General features: G+C 46.1%; 1 protein-coding gene across 1 annotated transcript in view; it reads left to right on the top strand.

The window, feature by feature from the left end:
- Positions 1 to 12,288, top strand: part of ATP8A2 (ATPase phospholipid transporting 8A2) — a 433,576-nt gene that overhangs the window by 288,857 nt on the left and 132,431 nt on the right. Inside the window, exon 29 of the mRNA XM_044441796.1 lies at positions 10,345 to 10,419. Within this exon, the coding sequence (XP_044297731.1) occupies positions 10,345 to 10,419 (75 nt within the window). The remainder of the gene's footprint in view (positions 1 to 10,344; positions 10,420 to 12,288) is intronic.

Below are 12,288 nucleotides of genomic sequence, written 5' to 3' on the forward strand. Positions count from 1 at the left end.
AAATGTATATCTAGGTTATAGACATGTGGAGGTGCAGTTCAAAGTGAAAATTAATAGACCTATATTTTGAGTAAGAACTAAGACTACATTCTGAAACACTCCTACTAGGGAGTAAGTCCCACAGTGAACCCAAGGAAATGTTATTTTGGGTAACCATACTTGACACTGCACTGCATGATAAAACATGGCACCTCCAAAGCAAGAGAGCATGGTTAAAAGCGAACACAAACCGGCAAATCTCTCTCTCGCTCTCTCTCGCTCTCTCTCCCCCCCTCCCTCCCCCATGCATTGATCCTTGATCATTTCATATGCTCCATTTCTCTTCGATGTTGCAGTGAATTCCCTATCTCTGCTAGGTCAACTGTAATATGGTGAGGTAATGAGCTTGTCTCAGCCTGAATTTCCAACCCTAAATCTGAGTTCCCATACATATGGTTCAGGCTCACAAAATGAACTTTAGAACCTTTCTTTTTGGAGTTCTGTTATAAATTAGCAGTGGTGACTAATTTTCTGACAGGTGGGCAACAGTTAATGGAGCAAAGAATGCTTCTTTCCCAAGTCAGAAAAGCCATTTAATAACTCTGGGTCCATTTGCTCATCATGGCAATGTCGTTGTGGGATGCTAACTCCAGGAGCTTGGCAAGCAGAACGAGACTTGGCAAGCATTCCTACTGACTCACCAGCTCTGAGTCAACCATGGGCAGTCACCTCCAGCCTGCACAGCTTTAAAGGTACTTAGCATTTTTGTGAAAACTAGGGGAAGGGCGGTGGCTGAGTTTTCCCATCAAACAGAGAAACTAGCATATAGTCTCTACAAACAATGAGCGCTTTGCAAACTATGCAAGATGGGTTTGGCAATTCAGTATAAAGATTCACAATATGCTTGCATTCATATGTGCTTGAGAGTGACCTCTCCCTCTGCAAGGGTGCGGACCCGATTGTGTGGGTCCACCCCCGGAGCCGGATGGATCCGGATGGATTCCTGAAGGCCCTGGGGGAGTTTCCGGCTGACAAGACTGGTGCTCCTGTCGAGGCTCTGGTCGAACTATGGAATGGGGAGATGACCAGGGCTGTGGACACGATCGCTCCTGAGCGTCCTCTCCCACCAGGCAGAGCCCATTCATCCCCTTGGTATACACCTGAATTGCGGGTGATGAAGCAGGTTGGAAGACGGCTAGAGCGTAGGTGGAGGAGATCACGGGATGAATCTGACCGAACACACTTGAGAGCCCATTATCGGGCCTATGCTGTGGCGGTGAGGGTGGCGAAAAAGAGGTTTTTTCCCGCTTCCATTGCCTCCTCAAAATGCCGTCCGGCGGAGCTTTTTCGAGTGGTGCAAGGCCTGGTTCGTCCAGGTCCTAAGAAAGATCTGGTTCCACCCTCAAAGGCCCGCTGTGACGACTTTGCCATGCATTTCAGGGAGAAAATCGCTCAGATTCGTCACGAGCTAGACACCACTAGTGAATCAGAGGTTTCTGGGGAACCGTCTGGTCCAGAATTATTGGATGAATTTCAGTTATTGCGGCCCGATGATGTGGACAAGGTGCTTGGACGAGTACGTCCCACCACTTGTCTATTGGACCCTTGCCCGTCTTGGTTAATAAATAATTCCAAGCACGGGATTGGGATCTGGATCTTGGAAGTGGTTAACGCTTCTCTGAGGGAGGGTCGGGTGCCTGCCCCTTTAAAGGAGGCAGTAGTCCGACCGGTCCTGAAGAAAGTGTCACTGGATCCAGAGATGGCCACTAATTATAGACCAGTGGCCAACATCCCATTTCTGGGCAAGGTGTTAGAGCGGGTGGTGGCGGGACAACTCCAAGCTCTCTTGGATGAAACTGATTATCTGGACCCATTTCAGTCCGGCTTCAGACCCGGGTACGGTACTGAATCTGCCTTGGTTGCCCTGTACGATGACCTGTGCAGGGAGAAGGACAGGGGGAGTGCGTCCCTGTTGGTTCTCCTGGACCTCTCAGCAGCTTTTGATACCATCAACCAGGTATCAAACCTGGATAGGCTAGCGGGACTGGGGGTCGGAGGCACTGCTTTGCAGTGGTTCTGCTCCTATCTCAATGGCCAGTTCCAGAAGGTGGTGCTGGGGGGCTATGGCTCTGTACCATGGCAGCTATGCCATGGAGTACTGCAGGGGTCCATTTTGTCCCCTTTGCTGTTTGACAAACCACTGGGAGAGGTCATCAGGAGGTGTGGACTATGGAATCATCAGCATGCTGATGATACCCAGCTCTACCTCTCTTTTTCCACCAATCCAGGTGAGGCAGTGGCTGTACTGAACCAATGCCTGGCCGAGGTAATGGGCTGGATGAGGGCCAATAAACTGAAGCTCAATCCAGACAAGATGGAGGTCCTGTTGGTTTGCGGATCGGGCTTCGGAGAGGGTGAATTGAACCTAGTCCTGAATGGGGTTGCACTCCCTCTTAGGGACAAAGTCCGCAGCCTGGGAGTGCTCCTCGACCCGGAGCTTTCATTGGAAGCTCAGGTGACAGCAGTGGCGAGGAGTGCTTTCCTTCAGCTTCGGCCGATTCATCAGCTGCGCCCCTACCTGGAGTACGACTGCCTGGAGACAGTGACACATGCGCTGGTGACTTCCCGCCTTGACTTCTGTAACGCGCTCTATGTAGGGCTACCCTTGAAGACGGTCCGGATACTTCAGATGGTTCAAAATAGAGCTGCCAGGCTGCTGACGGGGACTGGGCGTTATGTTCACAGGGCCCAATTCAAGGTGTTGGTGATGACCTATAAAGCCCTAAAGGGCTTGGCTCCTGATTACCTGAAGGAGCGCTTACATCCATATACGCCCGCCCACCCCTTGAGATCTGCGGGAGAGGCCCTTCTCCGGGAACCCTCCGTGAAAGAAATTAGGAGGGTAGGTACTCGGAGGAGGGCTTTCTCTGCGGTGGCGCCCAATCTATGGAATGTGCTCCCCAGAGAGGTCTGCCTGGCGCCGTTGTTATTTGTTTTTCGGCACCAGGCGAAGACCATTTTATTTAAGCATCATTTTAATTGTTATTATTTGCTTATTTTATCTGGCCAGGGCGACTTATTTTATATTGTTATTTCTTGTATTTTAATTTTATGTTGTGAGCTGCCCCGAGGCTTCGGCGAATGGGGCGGCATAGAAACGTTTTAATAAATAAAATAAATAAATAAAATAAAATGTGTGCCTTCTTTACCAGGCACCATGTTTCCATTTGAATTGTGTTGCTGGAGGAGACTCCTGCGAGTCCCCTGGACTGCAAGACGATCAAACTGGTCTGTCCTAGAGGAGATCAACCCTGACTGCTCTTTAGAAGGCCAGATACTGAAGATGAAACTCAAATACTTTGGCCACCTAATGAGAAGGAGGGACTCCCTGGGGAAGAGCCTAGTGCTGGGAACAATATATGGCAAAAGAAGAAGGGGACAGCAGAGGATGAGGTGGCTAGATGGAGTCACTGAAGCAGTTGGTGTGAGCTTGAGTGGACTCCGGGGGATGGTGGAGGACAGGAGAGCATGGAGGGATGTTGTCCATGGGGTTGCAATGGGTCAGACATGACTTCGCAACAAGCAAAAAAAAATAAAACTGTTTCCATTCTGTGGTCCTTGACTTTTAGGGTGCAATGTAATGGGTTGCTTTGTTGATAGACCAATGGGTGCTATCAAAAGAAAAGAAAAAGTGGGGGTGGAGAACAGCCTAGCTAGCAAAATCCAGGCAGGGCAGGAAGGTAATAGTGTCTTTTATACCCTCCTGTTTCCCAGCGTTGGTTTGAGCTAGACAAGCAACCCAGCCCATCTAGCTCCCCTGCTCTCCAGCAGTAGGTGTATAAATAGGTATTGGAGAGGCTCCTGGACTTTATGGGTCCATCCCTCTCCTTCGTCCTCCAATTCTCCACCCACTGACATGTCACCTTTCTGCCCTCCATGGCCTGAGGAAGAAAAGCAGCCAAATGACAGCAAGAGCATCCCAGGGTTGCCATGCATCTCAACTCAGAAGTACATCCTTTCACGTTCAATGGCACTTGCTCCCTGGAATTATATCTAGCATTGGAAGCTGAAAGTGGCAGCTGGGAAGGCTGGATGGACCAAAGGACCATAACTAGGTTTTCTGCTCTGTGCACATGATTCTGCCTAAGAAAATGGAGCGTCCTGTGAAACCCCAGATCCATTCTAGGGCCATGAAAATGTCTTGTCAATGTATTCATTTATTAATTTATGGGGCAGTGTATAAATGTTATAAATAAATAATATACATTTTAGGTATTTTTAAAATGAAATATTTTAAAATATGTAAAATATTAAATTTTAACATATACATTTAAAGTTAATACTGGATGTATATGAAATGCATATATAGGAAAATGCAGTTTACTGTCAGTTAAACATAGACCTCCACAAAAGCAGTGCAAATATCCAAATTAGTATACATAGGAAGGTGGCATCTATATGCCACCTATTCAAATGTTGAAAGTGAATGTTTGCTCTTCCAGTGTTGCAATGCCAGGATTTTTTGCTTTCAAAAGGACTCAGAGAATCCATTTATGGTGACCTTTGTTAATTTCTATGAAGCAGGTAAATAATGTAAAGGAATGCATTAAGGCTGCTCTAGTTAATTATCCGTATAATACCCTATACTCAAAAAGAAGCAACTACTGGGCACTGCCAAAATATGCTTAAGCTGCTTTGCCCTAATCAGCAGTTAGCCAAATTAGACCATTATTAAAAGAAACATTGTAATGTCCGGTAGGCACACACAAAACAAAAGTTGTGCTGAGTGAAGCACTGCCTGAGGATGCCAACGCAGTGATCCAGCGATATACCACTTGATATGATAAAATATCTAACAGGTTTACATGCAAATAGAACTACTAAAAGCTACCATTAAAATAAAGTACAACAATAAAAGATTACCATTTAAATCAACAACAACAAAAATAAATAAAAAGAGGGAGCAGTTCTATAATCAGTTACAAGCCAGGGAGAACTTTATGAGCAGGTGAGTTTTCAGAAGGTGTTCAAAATGCAGCACATTTTCTGCCTTCTGAACCCAAGAGGCTACGTGGCGGTATTTGACAGGGGCCTCTCCCTCAGTTTGCGTCCTCCTAGATGACATAGACTATGTTGATTTGTTGCTTTTTCAGGGACCAACCGTATCCTCCAAACAGGGTTTGTCCATCAATCCATGCAGTCAAGCTGAAATGGTGCTCTTAGGAGTTCAGCTCCTTCATGACTTGAAACAATTTTTTTCCTTTACTTTCGCTGCTCATATGTATGTAAGAATGCAGCATGTCTGGGCAGCCATAGGATAGGTCAGAGGGCTACCTCCAGCCTCGGGAAAACACTCTGACATCATAGCTGAGACTCTGGCTTCAGAGGCCCTCCTGCTGCCTCACAGTTGGTGTGCCTCTTTCCACACTGGCTTGCTTCTGAAAAGGAAAGACTGTCTTCGGAAGAGACAGGAGGCAATCTGGGCAGTGGGACAGGGTGGGGAGCAGTGAGGAACCTCCACAATTTGGCTGTCTAACTGCTTTGGAAGCTAAGGAAATGCAGAAGCAATCATAGTCCTCTTGCTTCTCCCACCTTCCAAGGGATGCTCAGCACCCTCTGAGCTTGGGGGGATTACTTGCAACCACATTGCATGGTATTCTCAGTAACAAAAAGGTGCTAGGTAACAAGACCAATCTTCCCAAGACACTTGCCTTAGTAAATTGCCTTCTCCGATCTCAGTTCCCTGCTGTAATCCAGATAAAGCACTAGCAGAGCCTCACCAAAGCATCTTTCTGAGCAGGTATTCTTTAGTTGAACCCCATAGAAACTTCACCATAACAGATCCCACTCTGGACCCTCACATGGAACCAGGAACTCATAGTCTCATTCAATAGCGAACCTGCAATCTCATGACAATGGCAATGCCTTATGCAAAGATGTATCCATAAACTGGGCCAAACAGACCTGCGTAGGCTGAGTAGACTGTTCCATCATCCAGGGACATGCAAATTAGCTTTCCAAGAAAGAGGTTTCCAGAAGAGAAACGTACTCAAATATTACACTGTGAGAAGCTGTCATAGCTCCCTCATGAGCTGTAACCTGATCCTCCAACGTATTAACTTTTGATTTCTTCAGTTTAAGGCAGACTTCAATAGAACTGATGGATCCCTGGAGAGTTTTGATAGAATCCTGGATCAGCTGCAACTGCTAAAGTGGGTTAGACTGCTGAGATAATTGTAGTGACAGGTTTTTCAGCAGGGCAACAACCTCTTCCCCTTCAGACTCTACTTTAAAAACTTTAGTCAGAGGAGGTTGAGGCATGTCAGTGGAATTCCCAAGCCTTCTTTTCTCTTGATGTGGTCATGATCAAACTCTCCTCCAAAGCACAGCAAGCTGATATAAAAATAAAAACAAAACTAGAACAAGGCTAATGCAAAATACTGGGATAAAGGCTAATTGTCTTTAGGAAATTTTAAAATTTAAACATCAAGAGAGAACTGATTGCATTGCAAAATTAATCAGAAGATGCTGGTTTTGCATGAAGTGTGTTCATGTTTTTACAGTATTAGCATGGATTTACTCTTTCACCCTCTAGTTGTGTGCCTGAGGGGCATTTTCTCTGTTCTACCTGTTTTCTCTTCTGCCTGATCTCTGCTGCACCAGTCCTGGGAGGACACAATGGCTCCCCACTCTAAGTTGACAAACTGGGCGCGTTCACATGGCACAACAAGCCACTGACTTGTGTTTTTCTTGCACAGGACGGTCTGCCATGTCATCTGAACCCCACGTGGTATTTCAGCGTGCTACACTGGGTTCGTAGCTGCAGTTGGAAGCAGCTGCTTGTGGGTTTTCATGCTTCACCATGGTTTCTCTGGTCATCAGAACCCAGCACCATGGCTGTTGTACTCCTGGTATGTCGCTATCACAGAATAAGAGCAGCAGCTGTTGCAGGAGCTGCTGCAGCCACCCAGTGTGGGATTGCATTTCAGGCGTGGCGGCTGATGGGGTGCAAGCTGGCGGGGCATGGGAAACCTTGTTAGTTTAGAAACGCCTCAATTGTCAGGCACACCCAGGCAAGAAAAACACAAACCATGGAAACCACATAGGCTTGCTTGTCATGCTGTGGGAACCCCACCATAGACTCTGCCTTCCTCATGCCATCCTTCGCTGAAGGAATGCCCTCTATGGAGTTCTGAGAAGGGATGCTTGAGGAATCCACTTCGCAGGGGAACTCCACCCGATTCCTTGGTTATGTCAGGACCAGCGCCTGGCTAGCCCTGCAGGTGTCTCCAGAACCAAGAGCACCTTTTCAAGCACTGGCAGGAAACGGCTGAGAGACAAACTTGCAGTGCACCTGGGTCCTGGAAGCCAACCTGAATGGCCTCACTGCACTGTTGCTCTCTGTCACAACCATGCAAGTTGTCTTTGTGACTTCCTTGTGTCCGCTGCATCACTGCGCCTTGACCCTCACTCCTGTGTGTCCCCGCCTTGCTCCTGTTCGGTCCTGCATGCTGCAGTTCATTCCTGCCCTACTCCTGTTTGTTCCTGGCCAATCCTGCAATCCTGCACCTGTTTCCAACCATGCCTACCACCCCAGGTACCTGTGCCCTTCTGCCCTGGCCTCACCTGCTCCTGAACATGACTGCCCTCCCAGTGCTTAACTCCTGGACTGTTTTTGTGGACTGTGCTACCTTTCTGTATGATACTGAACTGTGAAGTTCCCCCCAGCACCAACTCTGGACTGTCACTCCATTCTTATCTCTGAACCCTGCCTTGCACCGGCACCCTGGTCCTGGCGTTCTGCCCACCCACCCTAACCCATGTCCCGGGCCTTACAGGCTTTGGCTTCCCAGACTCTTTGCGGCAGCCCAGAGGTCAGGTTGCCACTGGCAGCGAGTGGGAAAGAAGGCTGGTCACTGGGAATGGCAGCTGGGGAAGGTTGCTGATTGCACAGCTCGAGCCTGTAAATGCTCGTAGGCTTCTTCCAGGACCCGCTCACTTCCTTAGAAGGGAACAGGCACTGGAAGGAGTCAGAACCAGATTTTGGAGAGACTCAGCACAGCCTTACTTCTGAGCACTAAAATTCACAATAAACGGGGGGGTTTATTTTCTATTGTGCAAAATTGCATTTCTGTTGAACCAATGTCTCCCTTGAAGTTGCCTGGTTGCATATAGAAAGGAAGATGGGCTACTACAGGGGTCCTCGAACTTTTCCACCAGGGGGCCAGTTGAAGCTGCCGGTGCTGGGCGCGGGCCGGAAAGGTGGTGCCTGCGGTGCACACGGGCCGGCGTGGGGGCGGAGGTGGCGCGTGTGGGTGCGCGCACTGAGGCGGGGGCAGGGTGTGCAGTGAGGCAGGGCGAGGTGAGGCGCAGGCACGCATGTCGAGGGGAGGCGAGGCAGGGGCGGGCACACGCCACGAGGTGGGCACACGAGGCAGAGATCGTTTTCTCCGAGCAAGCAAACCGCTGCTTCCCCGCGCACGGGATGAGGTGGGCAGCAGCGTGTACGCTTGGGACATGGGCACAGTGGGTCCAAATGAGCATGGTGGGCCAGATCCGGCCCCTGGGCCGTAGTTTGAGGACCCATGGTCTACTAGATATTCTGGTTCTGAGTTATTTAGGGTTTTGATGGTTGAAAGCATAACCTTGAACAGGTGGATAACTAGGTACATAGAACAAAAATTGTTTCTGCTGATTAATAAAGGAGGGTGTCAAACTTTGTAAAATGAGTTTATACATTATTTTCTGTAATATGTCATAGTTTGGAAAAAGAACATAGTACTAACATCCTAGTGTAAGCGTTGAAGCTGCCATGCATTCTCATGCTGTTTCCTTTCCCCATGTATGGATCTTGCCAAATAGCAACCTGAGTAATATTTACATTTTAAAATATCAGTTGTCTCATTTTTGGACGAAAGAAATACTCATGTTTTTGTTGGTGTAGACCCATCTAAATGGTAGCTCACTTGAAGCAAGTGGGTTTGATTATCCAGCAGGGAATTATTTCAATAAAAGGTTGGATGCAGTTTCAAAAGATTTTAGTTTTGCCCATAAAATTCCCAGCAGCACCTGCAAATGATAAAAATGACTTTGAGACTTTCAGTAAAATGTTACAAGTGATATTGGTATAGCAAAGCCAGATTTCTTTTTCTAGAAGATGTTGACATTTGGAAAAGTCAAAAACATCTCCCAGAAAGTATGATATTGATCCATTGATACAGCATAAACCTTTCAACAAAGTTTTTGTCCTTGACATTGTTATTGTTGTTGTTCATGTACCGAATTGGCCAGAGTTATTTAAGAGGCATTGCTCTTAAAGCAGAAAAAAATGAGTTATGAAGCAATCTCATAGTAGCTGGGCTGTGTGGCTGATGTTACAACAAAATGGCTAATTAAAGCTAAAGTCCAAAGAGCAGAATCTATGTATTGAACCCAGATTTATTCATGCATTGAGTAGACCCATTGAAATCAGTGGGACCTCAGTTTCTCATTATTACATGATGTCTCATTTATTCAACTGGGCCTATTCAACCCTACATTAGCAAATATTAAATCCTACCAGTAAAATCCATCATGGTGATTCTGATTACTCATACTTCAGAGCAGACCCACTAATATCAATGGGATTTTATTTTAATCATGACTGAATTAAGCCATGTTTACTCCCAGGTACCTGTGCCTAGGATTAGAGCCTTAGACTTGTACTATTCTGAAACCCAGTTCTGAGTATTGCAAGGCAAACTCCTTTGAAACTCTGGAGAGTTTCCAAAACATTATGATGTAGCATAAGAAGAGGAAAGTTACATTTTCCATTTGTCTAACATCTTATGTAATGAGCCTCTGTAATTCTTTGGGAACAAGATAATATTTTTCTTGGTGTAATCTGTTTTTCAGTATTTTAAAAAATGTTCTCTGCCTTGCTTTATTTTTTCATACTCTGATTACCCATTCCAAGTCCCACGGGTGGGATAGGACTTAAATAAACAATAGGCTAGAATAATTTTGTGTATTCTTCACAGAGTTATTCTGGTGTGCATGGGTTTTTCTGTTACATGTTTTATGACTGAAACTAAATTAGGTTCTAGTGATAAGGAATACCTCCAAAGAATTTGGTAACACTGAAGGAACTTCATACAAGTTTGCAACAGGTTTGTTATTCCAGTGTAATGATGCAAATTCTACAGATTTTTCACGGCTCCGGTAGTGTTGCTCTATTTAAAAGACAACTGTGAATACTTATTTTTAGACTCTGTCCAGCAGCTGCCTCCAGATGATATCCACATTCCATACTTTTCTCTTCTTCAGCGCATCAAAGCACTTGTGCCACATTCATCTAAACCCTTGTGCAACTTTCTTGTGTTTCAGCTTTGGTTTGCGTTCGTTAATGGATTCTCTGGGCAGATTTTGTTTGAGCGGTGGTGCATTGGCCTCTACAATGTGGTAAGTGCCCCGTGTCTCCACTGATAACATGCCAAACCCAGATGCCATTCCGTGGGTGTTTATGTCTGTGCAGTTTATCTCAGCTGATCATCTATGTACTGGGGGGACCCAAAAAGCCCAGGAATTTATTTATAAAAAATTGTGCATTTATTTTTACATCTTCAGACTTCAGTCACCTTCAAAGTACTCTCTGTTTGATGAAATACACCTACTGAGACATTTTTCCACTGCTCAAAACAAGTTTTGAACGCGTTGATTTTGATGCCTTTTAGAGCTTCTGCAGTTTTTTGTTTCACCTCTTCCAAATTGGCAAAACATTTTCCTTTGAGGACTTTTTTCATCCAGGGAAACAAAAAAGTAGTACCAGGCAAGATCGGGTGAATAGGGAGGGTGGAGCACAAGGGTCGTGCCATTTTTAGTCAAAAACTGCTCAATACCGCCGCACGCTGTTCGTGTAAATCAGCCATCACGAAATAGGCCAATGCGTTGAAAGAGTCTCCGGAAAAGACTCACTGAAGCTGAACTCAGCCTCTCACAACAACCCAGCTAGATACACTGCTGCAGATGGGTTCCTAGAACATTCACCTGGTGGGGGAAGCCTGTACTACAAGGGGCCACCCTCCAGAAGATAATTCCAGGGGTTTTTGGGTCCTCCCTCGTACACACTATAAGGTACATTAGGGACTATTCTTGCTATGCCTCAGATTTAAGGGGAGCATTAGAAAGACTTAATTTGTTACTCTCAATGTACAACAGTACCTTGAAATTACTAACCCAGCACAAACTTGCCTACAGCAAGCCAGATGCAAATCCCTCTGGGAAGAAGCAGGAAACGGTTTATCCAGCCTCTGATGTAGGGTGGCCCCTTACACATCACCAGAAAGAAAGAGGACGGAAGAACAGAGATTGCATTGCATGTGCTAATCTGCAGAGATATTCAGAGATGCACATTTGGAAATGATGGGTATGATTTCAATAGAAATGCAACACATTTCAACATAGTGGGGAAGACTGAGGCTAGGTGATCTGTGTGCCTTGTTTGCTGTCCAGGTGTTACTTCTTGACAAGTATCTAGCAGGCTCTGCTCTCCCTTCTTATGGATTTTCATATTTAGGTTAGACCTGGACTAGGCAGCAGTGATGTGTAAAGAATTTGGTTTGGGGTGGGAATCCATAGATTTCCTCAGCATAGCTTGCCAGGCTTTGCCTGCTTTTCTCTACCCCAAGTCTGTCTCACCTTCATGTGGGTGCCCAGCAGGAAGCAAGTCCAGGTAGCCCCATGAGCTTGGCTCATGCACGCGCCACCCACATCCGCACTGTGCAAGTGGAGTTCTGTTCCACACACATGAGATTTGGGCTTTGAATATTTTGCATGCTTTGTATACTTGTGCAAAGATGCTGTTAGCATTCCTGGTCTTTCATGAACTTAGCTCAGCTCAGCTTGCTTGCTGACCAGAGCAAGAATGAGAAAGAAATCCAGCAAGCACAAGAGAGCTGGATTCCAACTTGATCCTCACGCCCTACTGGGCAGCGCTTCAAATGGAGCAGGCTTCCCCAAACCTCATACATCTCCCATCATCCTCCAGCCAGTTTGGCAAAGGTTAAAAAAGGATACCTGCAAACAGAGGACTGTCCCCTATAAAGTAGAACACATGGCCCCCTTACTGTGATGCATCATCCTCCGTTCCTGATAAGTTGTGCTTGACTTATGCAATCACTCATAGTCAGATATTTCCCTTAGTAATGCTGATTTATCAGGTCTTCATGACCTCAGTTAAAGGATTTTATGACATTCCACTCTGGCTGATGGATATAGGGTCTAGTGAACCCCTTTATATTGTTACACACTCCTCACTTCCTCAAGTGGTGA

Source organism: Varanus komodoensis, unplaced genomic scaffold (genome assembly GCF_004798865.1).
Source record: "Varanus komodoensis strain SLA01 unplaced genomic scaffold, ASM479886v1 scaffold4, whole genome shotgun sequence".
Classification (NCBI taxonomy): Eukaryota; Metazoa; Chordata; class Lepidosauria; order Squamata; family Varanidae; genus Varanus; species Varanus komodoensis.